The sequence below is a fragment of the Hyperolius riggenbachi genome, chromosome 1, assembly GCF_040937935.1.
Source record: "Hyperolius riggenbachi isolate aHypRig1 chromosome 1, aHypRig1.pri, whole genome shotgun sequence".
NCBI lineage: Eukaryota > Metazoa > Chordata > Amphibia > Anura > Hyperoliidae > Hyperolius > Hyperolius riggenbachi.
Genome location: NC_090646.1, coordinates 12,654,403 through 12,676,911, shown reverse-complemented (window position 1 = coordinate 12,676,911; position 22,509 = coordinate 12,654,403). Strand labels below are relative to the sequence as shown.

Genomic DNA, 22,509 nt, shown 5'->3' with positions numbered 1-22,509 from the left:
GGTAATGTGTGACTTCCTTCTCAACTTTCCATGGCATTATTAAAAAGCTTACGTTTTGTTTTTAAATTACATTTTCTACTTGCTGTGTACTTGTTCAGTACCGCTACAATGAGAATCCTATGGAGGCGGGCAAGTCTGGCATTGTGACCCCGGGTAATGGCCGGGGAATGAGGGATGGAATCCGGTGTGGAGCCTGAGCAACGGCTACCACTACACATCCAAGGAGGGCAGCAGTCAGGCATGCACGCCCGCCCCGAGGTAGTGACCAAAAATAACAATACAGGAGGACTATCGAGGGCTTGCTGTATTTGAAATGAATGTACTTTAAATCCTTTAACGAAAACCAGTTATGGCGGGCAAAGATGACACCACATTCCTTTCACGAGAATCAAATGGAGGCGGGCAAGTCTGCCATTTGTGACCCTGGGTAATGGCCGGGGAATGAGGGATGGAATCCGGTGTGGAGCCTGAGCAACGGCTACCACTACACAGGCAAGGAGGGCAGCAGGCAGGCATGCACGCCTGCCCCCAGGTAGTGACCAAAAATAACAATACAGGAGGACTATCGAGGGCTAACTGTATTTGAAATGAATGTACTTTAAATCCTTTAACGAGAACCAGTTATCGTGGGCAAAGATGACACCACATTTCTTTCACGAGAATCATATGGAGGCGGGCAAGTCTGACATTGTCACCACGGGTAATGGGCGGGGAATGAAGGTTGGATTCCGGCCCGAAGTGGGAGCCTGCTGAGACCCATGCTGTAGCTGCCCTGACCGTGCTTTGCAGACCAGGCATCTGTGATCAGATGGACCCTTGACCCAGCGGAAGACAAACTAAGTCGAAAGCATTTGCCAAGAAGTTTTACGGAGGGCAAGTTTTTTGCCTTTTTTTTCAATTGTTTGAAACTGTAGATGGTTGTATTTTTAAATTGTTTGAAAATGTAGATGGTTGTATTTTTAAATTGTTTTAAAATGTAGATGGTTGTATTTTTAAATTGTTTGAAAATGTAGATGGTTGTATTTTTCAATTGTTTAAAACTGTATCCATTCAAGTGCAAGGTGCTGGACTGGTGCGCACCATGACGAGAGTGCAGGTGATGGTGGCTTTTCAGCCCATATGGTCGCCCGGCTGATGTAGCTGAATGACAGAGCAGTGACTGTCCAGCTGATCAAATTTGTTTTGACCACAATGAAACAACGACCTTATTATCTTTGGTGTGCCACCCCCACCCGAGACACTCATATAGCCGGCGGTCATTGCTTCATTGTGATACGCAAGCCCCTTCACCGCGGCAAGGTAATGATCACGAAGGGGGATGGGCACATGTACATGCCTTTTGTTTTTTTGTTGCAGCCACCTGCAGTTCAGCCAGAAAAATTAGGCAGGTATGTGCACGCCCCAGAAAAATTAGTATAGCGGCCGCTGCTAGCAGCGGCCTTAAAAATTCTGGATTCCGCCTAGAGTCCTGGACCCTGGTGGTGGTGGCGGATAGTGTTGGGCGAACATCTAGATGTTCGGGTTCGGGCCGAACAGGCCGAACATGGCCGCGATGTTCGGGTGTTCGACCCGAACTCCGAACCTAATGGAAGTCAATGGGGACCCGAACTTTTGTGCTTTGTAAAGCCTCCTTACATGCTACATACCCCACATTTACAGGGTATGTGCACCTTGGGAGTGGGTACAAGAGGGAAAAAAATTTAGCAAAAAGAGCTTATAGTTTTTGAGAAAATTGATTGTAAAGTTTCAAAGGAAAAATTGTCTTTTAAATGCTGAAAATGTCATGTTTCTTTGCACAGGTAACATGGTTTTTACCGCCAGGCAGTCATAAATGTAATAAAGAGAAGAGGTTCCATACACAGGGACCGGTAACGCTAACCCAGCAGCAGCAGCAGCACACGTGATGGAACAGGAGGAGGCGCAGGAGGAGAAGGCCACGCTTTTTGAGACACAACAACCCAGGCCTTGCATGAGGACAAGAAGCGTGCGGATAGCATGCTTTTTACCGCCATGCAGTCATAAATGTAATAAAGATAAGAGGTTCAATAAACAGGGACCGGTAACGCTAACCCAGCAGCAGCAGCAGCACACGTGATGGAACAGGAGGAGGCGCAGGAGGAGAAGGCCACGCTTTTTGAGACACAACAACCCAGGCCTTGCATGAGGACAAGAAGCGTGCGGATATAGCAGCAATGCTTTTTGCCGCCATGCAGTCATAAATGTAATAAAGGGAAGAGGTTCAATAAACAGGGACCGGAAACGCTAACCCAGCAGCAGCACAGAGCACACGTGATGGAACAGGAGGAGGCGCAGGAGGAGAAGGCCACGCTTTGAGACACAACAACCCAGGCCTTGCATGAGGACAAGAAGCGTGCGGATAGCATGCTTTTTACCGCCATGCAGTCATAAATGTAATAAAGATAAGAGGTTCAATAAACAGGGACCGGAAACGCTAACCCAGCAGCAGCACAGAGCACACGTGATGGAACAGGAGGAGGCGCAGGAGGAGAAGGCTACGCTTTGAGACACAACAACCCAGGCCTTGCATGAGGACAAGAAGCGTGCGGATATAGCAATGCTTTTTGCCGCCATGCAGTCATAAATGTAATACAGATGAGAGGTTCAATAAACAGGGACCGGTAACGCTAACCCAGCAGCAGCAGCAGCACAGAGCACACGTGATGGAACAGGAGGAGGCGCAGGAGGAGAAGGCCACGCTTTTTGAGACGCAACCCAGGCCTTGCATGAGGACAAAAAGCGTGCGGATATAGCAATGCTTTTTGCCGCCATGCAGTCATAAATGTAATACAGATGAGAGGTTCAATAAACAGAGACTGGAAACGCTAACCCAGCAGCAGCACACATAATGGAACAGGAGGAGGCGCAGGAGGAGAAGGCCACGCTTTTTGAGACGCAACCCAGGCCTTGCATGAGGACAAAAAGCGTGCGGATATAGCAATGCTTTTTGCCGCCATGCAGTCATAAATGTAATACAGATGAGAGGTTCCATAAACAGGGACCGGAAACGCTAACCCAGCAGCAGCAGCACACGTGATGGAACAGGAGCAGGCGCAGGAGGAGAAGGCCATGCTTTTTGAGACACAACAACCCAGGCCTTGCATGAGGACAAAAAGCGTGCGGATATAGCAGCAATGCTTTTTGCCGCCATGCAGTCATAAATGTAATACAGATGAGAGGTTCAATAAACAGGGACCGGAAACGCTAAACCATCCCAGATGTTCATTGGTCATGTTACTTGGTTGGGGTCCTGGAGTGTTGCGTAGTCGTTTCCAATCCAGGATTGATTCATTTTAATTTGAGTCAGACGGTCTGCATTTTCTGTGGAGAGGCGGATACGCCGATCTGTGACGATGCCTCCGGCAGCACTGAAACAGCGTTCCGACATAACGCTGGCTGCCGGGCAAGCCAGCACCTCTATTGCGTACATTGCCAGTTCGTGCCAGGTGTCTAGCTTCGATACCCAATAGTTGAAGGGTGCAGATGGATTGTTAGACACAGCTACGCCATCTGACATGTAGTCCTTGACCATCTTCTCCAGGCGATCGGTGTTGGAGGTGGATCTGCATGCTTGCTGTTCTGTGGGCTGCTGCTGCATGGGTGTCAGAAAATTTTCCCACTCCAAGGACACTGCCGATACCATTCCCTTTTGGGCACTAGCTGCGGCTTGTGTTGTTTGCTGCCCTCCTGGTCGTCCTGGGTTTGCGGAAGTCAGTCTGTCGGCGTACAACTGGCTAGAGGAGGGGGAGGATGTCAATCTCCTCTCTAAAGTCTCCACAAGGGCCTGCTGGTATTCTTCCATTTTGACCTGTCTGACTCTTCAAGCAGTTTTGGAACATTGTGTTTGTACCGTGGATCCAGAAGGGTATATAAACCCAGTAATTGGTGTTGTCCCGAATGCGCACAATGCGTGGGTCGCGTTCAATGCAGTTTAGCATGAATTGAGCCATGTGTGCCAGAGTCCTACCAGAATCCTCATCATCCTCTTGTGAGCGTTGTGATAGTTGTTGTGATGCATCATAGTCGTCACCTTCTTCCTGGTCTGCTTCTGCTGACCATTCGCGCTGAATTGTGGAAGTCCAACGTGCACCGCTCTGGCCCTCGTCAGTGGTGGCAGGAAATTCCTGCTCCAACTCCAGCTGTTCCTCCTCCTCTTCTTCATCATGTGTCAGCTTAGCCAACCTTAAAGCGCGAATGAGATTACTCCCATTATCACACACAACCATGGCCGGTTTCAGGTCCAGCGGTGCCAGCCACAAATCCATCTGTTCCTTTATTCCCCTCCAAATTTCCTCCCCTGTGTGCTGCTTATCCCCAAGGCAGATCAGCTTTAGCAACGCTTGCTGACGCATGCCAACAGCTGTGCTGCACTGCTTCCACGATCCTACTGCTGCTGGTGCTGGGTTAGCGTTTCCGGATGAGGTACAGCTTTGAGATGCGTTGGAGGAGAAGGAGTCAGAGAGGTAGGTGCTGCTGTTATCCAGTGGGAGGGACGGCGGTGCAGGTGTTTGCGGCGTTGGCACTGGGCAACACCCGCGCCGTAGCAGGTGAGGATTCGCTGCCAAGCTCCACAAGGTTCACCCAGTGCGCGGTAAGGGAGATGTATCGACCCTGGCCGAACGCACTCGTCCAGGTGTCAGTGGTGAGGTGAACCTTGCAGGCAACGGCATTCTTCAAGCTTCGGGTTATTTTGCTGACCACGTGCTCATGCAACTCAGGCACTGCAGAGCGCGCAAAGTGGTAGCGGCTGGGAACCACGTAACGTGGGATGGCCACTGACATCATGCCCTTGAAGCTGTTTGTCTCCACCACTCGATATGGCAGCATTTCGCAGGCCAGAAGCTTGGCTATGCTGGCTCTTACTGCCACGGCCCGGGGGTCATTTGCTGGCAATTTCCTCTTGCGCTCAAACATCTCCGAGACAGACAACTGAACCGTAGGGCTGCACAACGAAGGGCTGTTGGTTGTTGTGTTTGATGAACACTGGGAGACCTCAAGAGCACTACTCCGGAAAGTGACAGTGTCAGCGTCATCTGATTTTTTGGAATGTTTTGAACCACGCAATGGCTGGGCTACTGCTGCTGCTGAGGCGGGTCTGGTGGTGAGTCTGGTGAACCCAAGGGAGGCAGTGTTGCTGGTGGTACCCTGTCCTGCCGCGTTTGCCCACAGAGTGGGATGTTTGGATAGCATGTGGCGGCTCATGCTGGTGGTGGAGAGGTTGTTAATACTTTTCCCCCTGCTCAGGCGGGTCTTGCACACCTTGCAAATCGCCATGGTAACATCCTCAGTGCAGTCTTCAAAGAAAGCCCAGACTTTGGAGCACCTGCCTTGCTGGCGATTTCTGTTTGCCCCTCTTTTGCCTCTCACTTGAACTTCCACGCTTGTGGTGCCTGAAATTGCGCGCCGCCTACCTTGTGGCACAAGGCGAACTCGTGCAGCAGTGGGTTCTTCAACAGACTCATCTGTGCTGCTGCTACGACGGCGATGTTCTCGTTCACAAACAAAATCTGGGTCTATGTCCACATTGTCCATACCCTCCTCTTCCATCTCCTCAAACTCGTCATATGTCATTGTGGGGGGCCGCCGCCGTGGAGTACAGCTCCCCAGCACAACCGTCAGGGGAAACACCTCTTCCCTTGCCCCTCCCTCTTTCACCGGATTTCTTCCTCATTTCACTTATTCTTACAGTACACGCTGACTGGCAGCAGTACAGTGGCAGTACAGAAATGCTATACAGTGGTGGGTGAGCGGTGTACCACTATTGCCAGCAGCGACACAGAGCACAATGCTATACAGTGGCGGGTGAGCGGTGTACTACTGTTCCCAGCAGACAAAGAGTGGCAGTAAACACAATGCTATATAGTGTGGCTGAGCCGTGTACACAGAGTGGCAGTAAACACAATGCTATATAGTCTGCTATATAGTCACCCCGAACGGGGTGATGTTCTGCAGCACCCGAACAGTGGCGAACACTGTTCGCCCAACACTACTGGGAACGCAGATTTTAGTACCTAAACACACGATACAACATGTTTTCCGGGGTCGGACTCTGAGGCACATACAGATGGTCCCGATCATCATCCTCATCATACAACTCTTCTCCTGAGTCTGACCCACCCACCACCTCTGCCACCCCAACATCCCCAGACACAGTCACAGACCCCTCATCGTCCTCAACATTAACTTGGGATGCTGGCCTGAGCCCGACCTCCTCCTCCACATCAGGCCCCATCATCTCCTCAATGGCAGCCCTCATTAATCGCTCTGGCGCCGGACCGATGGACACAACGTTCTCCTCCGGGGAGGGCTGCTGCTGACCACTGGCTGCTGGGGTGGATGTTATAGCTTGCGTGGGGCGTTGGCTGTTGCTGTTGTTGGGAGTGCTGCTCACAGCGGAGGTCTCTGAGGAACTCATGGTGAGCTCATATAGTGGTTGACGGTGAGTGGAGTATTACTGATCCCAGCAATATACACACTGACTGGCAGAGTACGCAATGCTATATAGTCTGGCTGAGCCGTGTACACAGAGTGGCAGTGAACAATGCTATATAGTCTGGCTGAGCGGTGTACACAGAGTGGCAGTACACACAATGCTATATAGTCTGGCTGAGCCATGTACACAGAGTGGCAGTAAACAATGCTATATAGTCTGGCTGAGCGGTGTACACAGAGTGGCAGTACACACAATGCTATATAGTCTGGCTGAGCCGTGTACACAGAGTGGCAGTACACACAATGCTATATAGTGTGGCTGAGCGGTGTACACACAGTGGCAGTACACACAATGCTATATAGTCTGGCTGAGCGGTGTACACAGAGTGGTAGTACACACAATGCTATAGAGTCTGGCTGAGCGGTGTACACAGAGTGGCAGTACACACAATGCTATGTAGTCTGGCTGAGCGGTGTACACAGAGTGGCAGTACACACAATGCTATATAGTCTGGCTGAGCGGTGTACACAGAGTGGCAGTACACACAATGCTATATAGTCTGGCTGAGCGGTGTACACAGAGTGGCAGTACACACAATGCTATAGAGTCTGGCTGAGCGGTGTACACAGAGTGGCAGTACACACAATGCTATGTAGTCTGGCTGAGCGGTGTACACAGAGTGGCAGTACACACAATGCTATATAGTCTGGCTGAGCGGTGTACACAGAGTGGCAGTAAACAATGCTATATAGTCTGGCTGAGCGGTGTACACAGAGTGGCAGTAAACAATGCTATATAGTCTGGCTGAGCGGTGTACACAGAGTGGCAGTACACACAATGCTATATAGTCTGGCTGAGCCGTGTACACAGAGTGGCAGTACACACAATGCTATATAGTGTGGCTGAGCGGTGTACACACAGTGGCAGTAAACAATGCTATATAGTCTGGCTGAGCGGTGTACACACAGTGGCAGTACACACAATGCTATATAGTCTGGCTGAGCCGTGTACACAGAGTGGCAGTACACACAATGCTATATAGTGTGGCTGAGCGGTGTACACACAGTGGCAGTAAACAATGCTATATAGTCTGGCTGAGCCGTGTACACACAGTGGCAGTAAACAATGCTATATAGTGTGGCTGAGCGGTGTACACACAGTGGCAGTACACACAATGCTATATAGTCTGGCTGAGCCGTGTACACACAGTGGCAGTAAACAATGGTATATAGTCTGGCTGAGCGGTGTACACAGAGTGTCAGTAAACAATGCTATATAGTGTGGCTGAGCGGTGTACACACAGTGGCAGTAAACAATGCTATATAGTCTGGCTGAGCCGTGTACACACAGTGGCAGTAAACAATGCTATATAGTGTGGCTGAGCGGTGTACACAGAGTGGCAGTACACACAATGCTATATAGTGTGGCTGAGCGGTGTACACACAGTGGCAGTACACACAATGCTATATAGTCTGGCTGAGCGGTGTACACAGAGTGGTAGTACACACAATGCTATAGAGTCTGGCTGAGCGGTGTACACAGAGTGGCAGTACACACAATGCTATGTAGTCTGGCTGAGCGGTGTACACAGAGTGGCAGTACACACAATGCTATATAGTCTGGCTGAGCGGTGTACACAGAGTGGCAGTACACACAATGCTATATAGTCTGGCTGAGCGGTGTACACAGAGTGGCAGTACACACAATGCTATAGAGTCTGGCTGAGCGGTGTACACAGAGTGGCAGTACACACAATGCTATGTAGTCTGGCTGAGCGGTGTACACAGAGTGGCAGTACACACAATGCTATATAGTCTGGCTGAGCGGTGTACACAGAGTGGCAGTAAACAATGCTATATAGTCTGGCTGAGCGGTGTACACAGAGTGGCAGTAAACAATGCTATATAGTCTGGCTGAGCGGTGTACACAGAGTGGCAGTACACACAATGCTATATAGTCTGGCTGAGCCGTGTACACAGAGTGGCAGTACACACAATGCTATATAGTGTGGCTGAGCGGTGTACACACAGTGGCAGTAAACAATGCTATATAGTCTGGCTGAGCGGTGTACACACAGTGGCAGTACACACAATGCTATATAGTCTGGCTGAGCCGTGTACACAGAGTGGCAGTACACACAATGCTATATAGTGTGGCTGAGCGGTGTACACACAGTGGCAGTAAACAATGCTATATAGTCTGGCTGAGCCGTGTACACACAGTGGCAGTAAACAATGCTATATAGTGTGGCTGAGCGGTGTACACACAGTGGCAGTACACACAATGCTATATAGTCTGGCTGAGCCGTGTACACACAGTGGCAGTAAACAATGGTATATAGTCTGGCTGAGCGGTGTACACAGAGTGTCAGTAAACAATGCTATATAGTGTGGCTGAGCGGTGTACACACAGTGGCAGTAAACAATGCTATATAGTCTGGCTGAGCCGTGTACACACAGTGGCAGTACACACAATGCTATATAGTCTGGCTGAGCGGTGTACACAGAGTGGCAGTACACACAATGCTATAGAGTCTGGCTGAGCGGTGTACACAGAGTGGCAGTACACACAATGCTATAGAGTCTGGCTGAGCGGTGTACACAGAGTGGCAGTACACACAATGCTATGTAGTCTGGCTGAGCGGTGTACACAGAGTGGCAGTACACACAATGCTATATAGTCTGGCTGAGCGGTGTACACAGAGTGGCAGTAAACAATGCTATATAGTCTGGCTGAGCGGTGTACACAGAGTGGCAGTAAACAATGCTATATAGTCTGGCTGAGCGGTGTACACAGAGTGGCAGTACACACAATGCTATATAGTCTGGCTGAGCCGTGTACACAGAGTGGCAGTACACACAATGCTATATAGTGTGGCTGAGCGGTGTACACACAGTGGCAGTAAACAATGCTATATAGTCTGGCTGAGCGGTGTACACACAGTGGCAGTACACACAATGCTATATAGTCTGGCTGAGCCGTGTACACAGAGTGGCAGTACACACAATGCTATATAGTGTGGCTGAGCGGTGTACACACAGTGGCAGTAAACAATGCTATATAGTCTGGCTGAGCCGTGTACACACAGTGGCAGTAAACAATGCTATATAGTGTGGCTGAGCGGTGTACACACAGTGGCAGTACACACAATGCTATATAGTCTGGCTGAGCCGTGTACACACAGTGGCAGTAAACAATGGTATATAGTCTGGCTGAGCGGTGTACACAGAGTGTCAGTAAACAATGCTATATAGTGTGGCTGAGCGGTGTACACACAGTGGCAGTAAACAATGCTATATAGTCTGGCTGAGCCGTGTACACACAGTGGCAGTAAACAATGCTATATAGTGTGGCTGAGCGGTGTACACAGAGTGGCAGTACACACAATGCTATATAGTCTGGCTGAGCCGTGTACACACAGTGGCAGTAAACAATGCTATATATAGCGTGGCTGAGCGAGGTACACAGTGGCAGTACACACAATGCTATATAGTGTGGCTGAGTGAGCGGTGTACTACTGTTCCCAGCAGCGACACACAATGACTGGAGGGACCCTGGCTAGCGTGGCTGGAGCGCGAACTACCCTGCCTGCCTACCCAAAGCTAAACCCACAGACAAATGGCGGAGATATGACGTGGTTCGGGTATTTATTTACCCGAACCACGTGACCGTTCGGCCAATCAGAGCGCGTTCGGGCCGAACCACGTGACCCGTTCGGCCAATCAGAGCGCGTTCGGGGTCCGAACCACGTGACCCGTTCGGCCAATCACAGCACTAGCCGAACGTTCGGGGAACGTTCGGCCATGCGCTCTTAGTTCGGCCATGTGACCGAACGGTTTGGCCGAGCACCATCAGGTGTTCGGCCGAACTCGAACATCACCCGAACAGGGTGATGTTCTGCAGAACCCGAACAGTGGCGAACACTGTTCGCCCAACACTAGTGGCGGAGAAGGCAGTCAAGCGGCCTGCAGGCAGAGATGCTGTGTGTGGGGACTGACTTAGTCTTCGGTCGTGCAATAGACCTCAGGGATCCATGTCTCATTCATTTTCATAAAGGTCAGGTACTGAACACTGTCATGACTTAGGCGACTTCTCTTCTCAGTGACAATGCCTCCAGCTGCACTGAAGGTCCTTTCTGATAGGACACTTGCGGCAGGGCAAGAGAGAAGTTGTATGGCAAATTGGGACAGCTCTAGCCACAGGTCAAGCATGCGCAACCAGTAGAGCAAGGGTTCATCGTCGCTGCTCGCAGTCGCAGTGTGTACATCCACACTTAAGGCCAGGTAGTCGGCTACCTGCCGGTCCAGGCGTTGGTGGAGGGTGGATCCCGAAGGGCTACTGCGAGGCGTTGGACTAAAGAATTTCCGCATGTCGGACATCACCCCGAGATCGCTGGAGCGTCCTGTCCTTGCCTGCGTGGACTGGGGAGGAGGAGGAGGAATACTGCCAGTGGTACCTTTATTGCGTTGTACTGTCACATCACCCTTAAATGCATTGTAAAGCATCATTGACAGCTTGTTCTGCAAGTGCTGCATCCTTTCCGCCTTGTGTTGAGTTGCTAACAGGTCTGCCACTTTGTGCCTGTACCGAGGGTCTAGTAGCGTGGCCACCCAGTACAGGTCATTCGCCTTGAGTTTTTTGATACGGGGGTCCCTCAACAGGCTGGACAACATGAAAGAGGCCATCTGCACAAAGTCGGATCCAGACATACTCTCCATCTCCTCTTGCTCTTCCACAGTGACGTCACGCAACTCCTCTTCCTCCCCCCAGCCACGAACAATACCACGGGAATGTAGAGCAGCAGAAGCCCCCTGTGACGACTGCTGCGGTTGTTCTTCTGCCACTGCCGCCTCTTCCTCCTCCACAGAAACACCTTCCTCATAATCATCCGAGTCTGACTCCTCTCCTTCCCCACACGACTCCTCTTCTTCCTCCTCCTCCCCGCTCTGTGGTGCCACAGGTGTTGAGGAAACCTGTGGTTCGGCTGAAAATTGGTCCCACGACTCCTCCTGCCGTAGCTGTTCCTGTTCCCGCTCCTCCACAGCTTCATCCACCACTCTACGCACGGCACGCTCCAGGAAGTAAGCGTAGGGGATCAAGTCGCTGATGGTGCCTTCAGCACGACTCACCAGGTTGGTCACCTCCTCAAACGGCCGTATGGTCCTGCATGCATTTCGCATCATTGTCCAGCTGTTGGGCCACAACATCCCCATCTTCCCAGATTGTGTCCTTCTACTGTAGTTGTACATGTACTGGGTGACGGCTTTCTCCTGGTCTAGCAGAGAGAGAACATGAGCAGGGTGGAATTCCAGCGAGTCGGGCTATCGCATATCAAGCGTCTCACCGGCAAGTTGTTTCTATGCTGAATGTCCGCAAAGCGTGCCATGGCCTTATAAGAGCTCCTGAAATGCCCACACAACTTCCTGGCCTGCTTCAGGACGTCCTCTAAGCCTGGGTACTTTGACACAAATCTTTGCACGACCAGATTCAGCACATGTGCCATGCAGGGTACATGTGTCAGCTTTCCCAAATTCAAAGCGGAAAGGAGATTGCTGCCATTGTCACACACCACGTTGCCGATCTCCAGCTGGTGCGGGGTCAGCCATTGCTCCACCTGTTTGTTAAGAGCAGCCAAGAGAGCTGCTCCAGTGTGACTCTCCGCTTTGAGGCAAGACATGTCTAAAATTGCGTGACACCGTCGTACCTGGCATGCAGCGTAGGCTCTGGGGAGATGGGGCTGTGTAGCTGGAGAGGAAGAGGAGATGGCAGCACCGCTAGAGTTCAACTGACACTCAGCTGAGGAGGAGGAGGTTGACAGCGAAGAGGATGTAGCTGGAGGAGAAGGAGAGGAGATGGCAGGAGGCCTGCCTGCAAGCCGTGGAGGTGTGACAAGTCGGTCCGCTGAAAAGCCACGTACTCCCTGCTTGCTGCCATCGGTCATCAGGTTGACCCAATGGGCTGTGTATGTAATGTAGCGGCCCTGCCCGTGCTTGGCAGACCAGGCAACTGTGGTCAGGTGGACCCTTGACCCAACGCTCTTCGCAATAGATGACACCACTTGCCTCTGAACTGCACGGTACAGTTTGGGTATGGCCTTTCGTGAAAAATAAGTACGGCCTGGTATCTTCCACTGCGGTTTCCCAATGGCCACAAATTTACGGAAAGCCTCTGACTCCACCAGGTTGTATGGTAATAGCTGGCGAGCTAATAGTTCCGCCACGCCAGCTGTCAGACGCCGGGCAAGAGGGTGACTGGCCGAAGTTGGCTTCTTCCGCTCAAAGACTTCCTTCACGGACACCTGGCTACTGCTGTGGGCAGAGGAGCAGGAACCGCTCAAGGGCAGAGGCGGTGTGAAGGAGGGTGGCTGTGAAGGTTCAAGGGAGAAAGCGGATGAAGACGATGCACCTGAAGGAGGAAGAGGAGAAGGAGGGTGGCTTGTCTTTTGAGGGGTGCTGCTTTTCCTCAGGTGTTCTTCCCATAGCTGTTTGTGCCTTCTCTCCAGGTGCCTTCGTAAGGCACTTGTCCCTACGTGAGAGTTGGCCTTTCCACGGCTCAATTTTTGCTGGCAGAGACAACAGATGGCTTTGCTCCGATCTGAGACACACACGTGAAAAAATTTCCAAACCGCTGAGCCCCCCTGGGGTGATGGCGCTACGGTGGCATCAGCAGCTGACGTTGAAGGGCATGTTGGCTGGCTGGCCATAGCTGGCGATACATGGCGCCGGACACTGCCCCCAGCTGTTTCCGAGGACGAGCTCCCTCTGCTTCTCTCATGGAGTCGTCTCCTCCTACTCCTCTCTGGCTCCCCCTCTGAACTGTCCCCCTGGTCATCTCCTCTATTGGGAACATACGTGGCATCCGTATAATCGTCATCATAATCCTCCTGCCCAGCTTCGCTTTCCTCAGACAACTCCACAACTGCACCAACTTCAGGTGGTTCATCATGCCCCTCCTCACACATTACGTCCATACTATCACCACCTAACTCAGACGTATGAGGTGGTGTACCTGCGCCTTCTTCTTGTTGTTGCAGTAGTGGCTGTGAATCAGTGATTTCACCACCACCACCACCAAATAACTCCTGCGAAGTGTCAAATGCAGCGGATGTGGTGCTTGTACTAGCGCTGGTAGCACTGGCTGCGGGAGATGAGGTCTTCTGTGTTAAATACTCAAGCACGTCCTCACAATTTTGGGAAGTGATGGCACGTGCCTTCTTCTGAGCACTGTACTTTAGTCCAGGTCCGCACGAAATCACAGCAACACCACCTCGCACAGACCTGCCAGCAGGGCCGGGCCGAGGCATAGGCTGGAGAGGCTCCAGCCTTAGGGCGCAGTGTAGGAGGGGGCGCACAATTCATTCAGTTGTCATTCCTAATTGTGTATGAAGCAGAAAGAAATAAGAAAAGGGGATACATAGCAGTGACTGCAAGCCAGATAACTAGAGATTAAGGTGTTGGGGAGGTTGTGGGCCCTGTGGCCCTCTTAGTCTAATAGCAATCAGTGTGTGACAGCTGGGGAGGGAGGGATGGAGGGGCGCACTTTGGTGTCTCAGCCTTGGGTGCTGGAGGACCTTGTCCCGGCTCTGCCTGCCAGTGCCAGGTGGCCTTCCTCTGGGTCTTCCTCTACCTCTTCCTCTACCTGGTTTGTCCATTTTGTCTATCTCGGGGGGAAGCTAGGTATATGCAGTGAGGTGAGTTCACTCAACAGAAAAGGTAGATATGCAGTGAGGTGAGTTCACTCAACCCAAAGGTAGTTATATATGCAGTGAGGTGAGTTCACTGAACACAAAAGGTAGCTATGTGCAGTGAGTTGAGTTCACTCAACCTAAAGGTAGTTATATATGCAGTGAGGTGAGTTCACTGAACACAACAGGTAGTTATATTTGCAGTGAGCTGAGTTCACTCAACACAAACGTAGTTATATGCAGTGAGGTGAGTTCACTCAACAGAAAAGGTAGATATGCAGTGAGGTGAGTTCACTGAATGCAAAAGGTAGCTATATGCAGTGAGGTGAGTTCACTGAACACAACAGGTAGTTAGATGCAGTCAGCTGAGTTCACTCAACAGAAAGGTAGTTATATGCAGTGAGGTGAGTTCACTCTACAGAAAAGGTAGGTATGCAGTGAGGTGAGTTCACTCAACTTAAAAGGTAGTTATATGCAGTGACGCAAGTTCACTCAACACAAAAGGTAGTTATGTGCAGCGAGGTGGGTTCACTCAACACAAACGTAGGTGTATGCAGTGATGAGATGGGTTAACTAAACACAACAGGTACTAGTAGTAGGTAAATGCAGTACTGGGTAGGTAGTACAATGTGCAGCTCCCTGTCACACACACAGGTAGTCACTGAATGTGCTGCTGATGCTGGTGGGCTGCTGGCAGTGGTACACACACATTATGAATTAGCAATCACACACACAGGTAGTAGTCACTGAATGTGCTGCTGCTGCTGCTGGCAGTGCCAGTGGGACACACAGTATGAATTAGCAATGCTGTCTAAAAAACACAAGTGTCAGTTTCAAACACAGAAAAAAAAAATTGATCACACGAGCAGGATGAGCTCTGAAAAAAGCTTTTCTGGGGCGCTATTATAGCAATAAGATTCAGCTAAGCAAGCTAAGAAGGCAAGAGCCTGACTAATCTGTCCCTAGGAAAACAAGTCTGCAGCAGCTGTCCCTACTCTGTCTCTAGCAGGCACACGAGTGAGGCTAATGGCCGCCGGAGCCTGCCTTATATAAGGGGGGGGTGGGGCTCCAGGGCTTAGTATAGCCGGATTGGCTACAATGCGCCTGCTGACTGTGATGCAGAGGGTCAAAGTTGACCCTCATAGAGCATTATGGGGCGAATCGAACTTCTGGGAAACCATTTGGCCCATCTCTACCAGTAACACCCCACTTGTCCCCAGCAGCATCCACAGGGACCTCCCATCCCAAGAACAGCACCTACAGGGACCTCTCCCATTGCCAGCACCCACAGTGACCTCCAGAGATGCTCTTAAAGGGGAACTGAAGAGAGAGAGGTATATGGAGGCTGTCATGTTTATTTCCTTTTAGACAATACCAATTGCCTGGCAGCCCTGCTGATCCTCTGCCTCTAATACTATTAGCCATAGCCCCTGAACAAGCATGCAGCAGATCGGGTGTTTCAGTGGTTCAGACTTATAAGTCTGATCTGACAAGACTAGCTGCATGCTTGTTTCTGGTTTTAATCAGATACTACTGCAGAGAAATAGACCAGCAGGGCTGCCAGGCAACTGGTATTGATTAAAAGGAAATAAACATGACAGCCTCCATATACCTCTCTCTTCAGTTCCCCTTTAACTTCGAATTCGGATGAAGTTTGAATAGGGTTATTTGAATTTCATCCTACTAATTACAGCAGCTGGGCGGGTGGCAATCTTACCCATCAGCCGTCTTCTTGCTCCGTCCCTCGGCGCCTCCCACGCTGCTTTCCAATCTGGCGTCACGTGATTACATACACTTCCTCCTTCCGGGTTGAAGGAGGAAGTATATAGTCAGGTGACGCCAGATTGGAAAGCAGCGTGGGAGGCGCCGAGAGACGGAGCAAGAAGACGGCTGATGGGTAAGATTACCCCCCCCCCCCCCCTCGGCCACCCGCCCAGCTGCTGTAATTAGTAGGATGAAATTTGAATAACCCTATTAAAATTTCATCCGAATTCAAAGTTGAGAGCATCCCTGGTGACCTCTCCCAACAACCAACATCCACAGTGACTTCTCTCTCCCCCAGCACCCACGGTGATCTTTCTCTTCTCCAGCTGTTACAGTGACCTCCCTTTCCTGCAGCACACACACTGACCTCTACCTACCCCCGCACCCACAGTAATATGCCCTTCCTCCAGCACCCACACTGACCTCTCCCTCCCCCAGTAATCACAGTAATCTGCCCTTCCTCCAGCACCAACACTGACCTCTACCTACCCCCGCTCCTACATGACACCTTGAGCCGACACCCAGAACCCACATAGCACCCCTCATCTACATTTAACACCCGCATGACAACCCATACCCCACTAGCCAGCACCTGTAGCTCTACAGAGACTGGACAGACAGCACTGCGGTGTATGCTGGGACCTGTAGCTCTACAGAGACTGGACAGACAGTACTGTGGTGTATGCTGGGACCTGTAGCTCTACAGAGACTAGACAGACAGCACTGCAGTGTATGCTGGGACCTGCAACCCTACAGAGACTGGAGAGACTGCACTGTGGTGTATGCTGGGACCTGTAGCTGTACAGAGACTGGAGATACAGCACTGCAGTGTATGCTGGGACCTGTAGCTCTACAGAGACTGGACAGGCAGCACTGCAGTGTATGCTGGGACCTGTAGCTCTACAGAGACTGGAGGGACAGCACTGTGGTGTATGCTGGGACCTGCAACTCTACAGAGACTGGAGAGACTGCACTGTGGTGTATGCTGGGACCTGTAGCTCTACAGAGACTGGAGGGACAGCACTGCGGTGTATGCTGGGACCTGCAGCTCTACAGAGACTGGAGAGACAGCACTGGGGTGTATGCTGGGACCTGTAGCTCTACAGAGACTGGAGAGACAGCACTGGGGTGTATTCTGGGACCTGTAGCTCTACAGAGACTGGAGAGACAGCACTGCGGTGTATGCTGGGACCTGCAGCTCTACAGAGACTGGAGAGACAGCACTGGGGTGTATGCTAGGACCTGTAGCTCTACAGAGACTGGAGAGACAGTACTGCGGTGTATGCTGGGACCTGTAGCTGTACAGAGACTGGAGGGACAGCACTGTGGTGGATCCTGGGACCTGTAGCTCTACAGAGACTGGAGAGACAGCACTGCGGTGTATGCTGGGACCTGCAACTCTACAGAGATTGCTGAGACTGCATTGCAGTGTATGCTGGGACCTGTAGCTCTACAGAGACTGGAGAGACAGCACTGTGGTGTATGCTGGGACCTGTAGCTCTATAGAGACTGGACAGACAGCACTGCAGTGTATGCTGGGATCTGCAACTCTACAGAGACTGAAGAGACAGCACTGTGGTGTATGCTGGGACCTGTAGCTCTACAGAGACTGGAGAGACAGCAGCACTGCAGTGTATGCTGGGACCTGTAGCACTACAGAGACTGGAGAGACAGCACTGCGGTGTATGCTGGGACCTGAAGCTCTACAGAGACTGGAGAGACAGCACTGCGGTGTATGCTGGGACCTGAAGCTCTACAGAGACTGGAGAGACAGCACTGCTGTGTATGCTGGGACCTGTAGCTCTACAGAGACTGGACAGACAACACTACCAGGGTCGGACTGGGCCACAGTAGTACAGTTTTTTCCCTCGGTGGGCCCCCCTCCAGGTCTCTGGTGGGCCCCCCCTCCTTGTCTCACAGAGCTCCAATTGCTGCCTGCAGCACAAAAATTCTCTTCTCAGTGCTGTAATCACTCATGCTGAGAGCAGTGGCGTAGCTAAGGAGCTGTAGGCCTCGATGCAAATTTTACAATGGGGCCCCCCAAGCACTCTATACATAACAATTGATACGACGCACCAAAACCTGCCAATGGCAACTACAGTGTCAGAGGTGCAAGAAGGGGATGGGAAATAGCTTGTTAATGATTACCACTGTTCAAAGTAGTTGAGGGAGGGGCCTTCGGAGCCCCTTTGGCCCAAGGGCCCCGATGCGGTCTCAACCTCTGCGGTCGCAACCTCTGCAAAGTAGGACATTACTTTATATTGAAGGAGGGGACTCTATGCAAAGTTTTGCTGGGCAGCAGTGTCTCTGTATTACAATGCTGCTAAGATCATGTACATTTGGCCCTGTCCATAATACATCATGACCAAGCCCACCTCCCGATGCATGGTCACGCCCTTTTTTCACCGCAATCATGGGATGTGTGGACCCCAGGTTGAAATTTCTTTGGTGGGCCCCCAGTGTCCCAGTCTGACCCTGAACACTACGGTGTATGCTGGGACCTGCAGCGCTACAGAGACTGGAGAAATAGCACTGTGGTGTATGCTGGGACCTGCAGCTCTACAGAGACTGAACGGACAGCACTGGGGTGTATGCTGGGACCTCCCAACTTTTTGAGATGAGAAAAAGGGACACTTAAGCCACGCCCCTGCCACACCCTTGGTCACGCCCTCGACACACCTCTAGTCACGCATACCATAAAGATTTCATAAGAAACATATGTTGTTTTATAATTCAAACCACACTGATCCTTTCTATCCTGGTTCATTTTCCTTCATAGTAACATGTGTATTATATACACACCTAGAACTCAACCTACTCGTACTGTATTAACAGACATCCAGTTACAACATATATATCACTTGACAATTATACTTTATAATATCCTACTACAAAGCTTTGTAATTATTCGGTTTATCTCCTAAGTACGCCACAGTCTGCCTGTACCCAGTAAAAAACATCTTGCTTCCCTAGTGCAAAGTAGCTCTATATACTAATTTGTCACTCTTACCCCTATGTATGTATATGTAATGTCTCTGATTTACCCCAATGTAGCTCTATGTTATCTCGGCTTACTCTCATCTATATACCCACATCTCTGCCCACCAAGCACTGCAGGTTCCCCGGCTCTCCTATTGCTTACACAGCCCCCTCTGCTGCACACACCGGCAGCTCAGGCAGCAGCAGCACTCCGCTAATGGTCGCGCGCTCTCCGTTCCTCCGTTTCCATAGCAACGGACGCCATTCCCTGATACCACTTCCGGCACCTGTCAACTCGTTTCCCTGGAAGTACTTCTCTGCACGTGACGCCAGCCTAAGTACTGTGCGTTTCATTGCGAACTTCTGCTTGGCATTGGCAGGATACACTGGGACTTATAGTTCAGTGGCACACGAAGCTTCAGCTGTGTGGGGGAAAGTGCTACATGTCCTGACCAGGGCCGGGCCGAGGCATAGGCTGGAGAGGCTCCAGCCTCAGGGCGCAGTGTAGGAGGGGGCGCACAATTCATTCAGCTGTCATTCCTAATTGTGTATGAAGCAGAAAGAAATAAGAAAAGGGGATACATGGCAGTGACTGCAAGCCAGATAACTAGATATTAAGGTGTTGGGGAGGTTGTGGGCCCTGTGGCGCCTCTTAGTCTAATAGCAATCAGTGTGTGACAGCTGGGGTGGGAGGGATGGAGGGGCGCACTTTGGTGTCTCAGCCTTGGGTGCTGGAGGACCTTGTCCCTGCTCTGGTCCTGACTGCGCCCCTCCCTATATTACACATCCTGTCTACACTATATGCGGGGCTCTTTCATCAACATGAACTATGTTCCTCCCTTTCAATCCCTCCTTCTGTCTATGCTGACAACCCCCCTCCCCCGTCTGTACCCCTCATCCTTCTCCTGTGACTTTACCCCACCAGAAGAGGGAAAAAAAGATCGAGGCACAAGCCGCTGAAGTGTACTAATGCGGCGGGGAGCAGAGCCGACATCACTCCTTCCTCCCTCCCTCCCTCTCCATCATGGCCCCCCTCGTGAGTCCCCATAAAATGCAGAGATCGTGGGCAGCGGGCGTTTAGTTTACATACCGTTCCGGCGGCCGGCTTCCTACTTCCTGTTTAAACAGGAAGTAGGAAGCCGGTCACCGAACGGTAATGTAAACTAAACGCCCGCTGCCCACGATCTCTGCATTTTATGGGGACTCACGAGGGGGGCCATGATGGAGAGGGAGGAAGGAGTGATGTCGGCTCTGCTCCTTGCCGCATTAGTACACTTCAGTGGCTGGTGCCTCGATCTTCTTTTTCTCTCCTCTGCCTGCCGGGACACAAGGGGGGGTATCCCGGGACAGCGGGACCCCTCCCCCAACCCGTGACCGTCCCGACGAATTCGGGACGGTTGGGGCCCCTGGGTCTACAGAGACTGGAGAGACAGCACTGTGGTGTATGCTGGGACCTGTAGTTCTACAGAGACTGGACAGACAGCACTGCAGTGTATGCTGGGACCTGTAGCTCTACAGAGACTGGACAGACAGCACTGCAGTGTATGCTGGGACCTGCATCTCTACAGAGACTGGATAGACAGCACTGTGGTGTATGCTGGCACCTGTAGCTCTACAGAGACTGGAAAGACAGCAATGTGGTGTATGCTGGGACCTGCAGCTCTACAGAGACTGGAGAGACAGTACTGCGGTGTATGCTGGGACCTGCAACTCTACAGAGACTGGAGAGACAGCACTGTGGTGTATGCTGGGACCTGCAGCACTATAGAGACTGGAGAGACAGCACTGTGGAGTATGCTGGGACCTGTAGCATTTTGTGGGGAAATCTACTGACAATCTGGTTGCATTTTGTGGAGGAATCTGCCGACAATCTGGTTGCATTTTGCGGGGAAATCTGCCAACAATCTGGTTGCATTTTGTGGGGAAATCTGCCGACAATCTGGTTGCATAACATTTTTTTGCTATGGGGCCCAGTCATTTCTAGCTATGCCCCTGTGTCTACCCCCAATTTAACTGCAGAATATTTGGCAGAGTCAGGGGGTTTCAGGCTCAGGAGCCCTGGGGGGAAATTTATCTGCAACATAAGGTCCCTACTGACACTTTTTGGTTGAGGGGGTGTCGTTTGGGGCCCCCTGGGTTAATTTTGCCCAGGGGCCTCTTTGTTACTAGAATTGGCTCTGCAGCTCTGGATCAGGTCAATATTAACCTGATCCACTGCACTGCACAAGGGAGAGACTTCCCCCCCCCCCTCCCCCGGTCACCATAGTTACACAGTTTGAAACTATTTAGTAAGTGGTAATTCTTATTAAAAAATTTGGCCCATGACTTGAGGCCTGCGTGGGTCTAGTTTTTCCGGCCCACACCCGACCCGCACCCTCAACCCGCTTTCTGGTGAATCAGGTACCCGCACCTGACCCGCACCCTCAACCCGCTTTTAGGTGATCCTGACCTGACCAGCACCCACAGACCTGCTACCCGCACCCGACCCGCAACCCGATTAAAATAAAAACAGGTACCCAATCCCGACCCGCATTTCGGGTAACCCGCTGGTACCCGATCCGATGAAGGCCTCTAACTTAGACTATGTTTTATATTTTGGCCTCTTACATAACTGAGCTTGACATGGTGGCAAACCTGGAATCAGGAAATTTGGGCACCTGGGACTAATGGACTATTTTGGCACCCCATAGGCCCTAATGCAAAATATTGGCAAAATATTGTAATATTTACCAAATGTTTCACTGTGCTTATTACCACTGTAAATATATTTATATTTTCATTGTTATAGACAATATTTTGCTATTTTATTACCGTTATTTTAACATATTTATTGATCAATCTTAGATACAGATGAAGAAACAATAAAAATATAGTTATAGAAATTAAAATTATAATAAAATTTCGGCTGCACTCTGTGCCCTGTTTTCCTGGCGCCCTTATTCAATTTATGCGACACCCCTGCCTTAGAAGCTACGCATAGGATGCTACTGAGTTGTAAGAAGTAATACTTACTTGGTGCCAAGGACATTGTTGGATCTTGGTGTCCAGAAACGTCTTCTGATGAGTGAAGATCTCTGTTTGGCTCGAGTTATATTCTGGTTGTCTGGTCAGTCAGCTTGCGTGTGTGAGGCCGAGGAATATCTCTGGTGGTTGTTTGGCTGGGATAGGTTCTCTGCAGGATATATATTGGTGAAGCAGACCCTTGATACGTGTGAAAGACTCCCCCTTGCCCCACCCCAGAACCATCTTTATAGCCCTGAAAGACCTTTGGGTTCCTATAAAGGAAAAACATTGTGTAACATCCTGTGTAGTATTAAAATTTCACTATCTGTAGCGTCCTTGAGGAACATGTGGTTAGTTATTCAGTACATAAAATTCCAACCTCACATATCACCGTCTCATAATCTGCAGTCATTGTCGCCATAATTTATGATTTAAGTGCAGTGAAGGACCTGTGCTCGCTTTCATATAATGTAAATCCTCTGTCAAGGTACAGAACGGCCGTGTGGTTACACCAATTCCTTAGAAGCTGGACATAGTCATTGAGGTGCTAATATTTTTAAATGACATTATCCTCGTAGTTACAAAGTTTCCTAGTTAGTTTGGTTGAAAAAAGTCCAACCAGAAAATA

General features: G+C 50.7%; 1 protein-coding gene across 1 annotated transcript in view; it reads right to left on the bottom strand.

The window, feature by feature from the left end:
- The window catches only part of LOC137554131 (uncharacterized), a 66,562-nt gene extending 44,269 nt beyond the window's left edge, over positions 1-22,293 (bottom strand). Inside the window, exon 1 of the mRNA XM_068271513.1 lies at positions 22,266-22,293. Coding sequence (XP_068127614.1) covers positions 22,266-22,293 — 28 coding nt within the window. The remainder of the gene's footprint in view (positions 1-22,265) is intronic.
- Between the last annotated feature and the right edge of the window lie 216 nt (positions 22,294-22,509).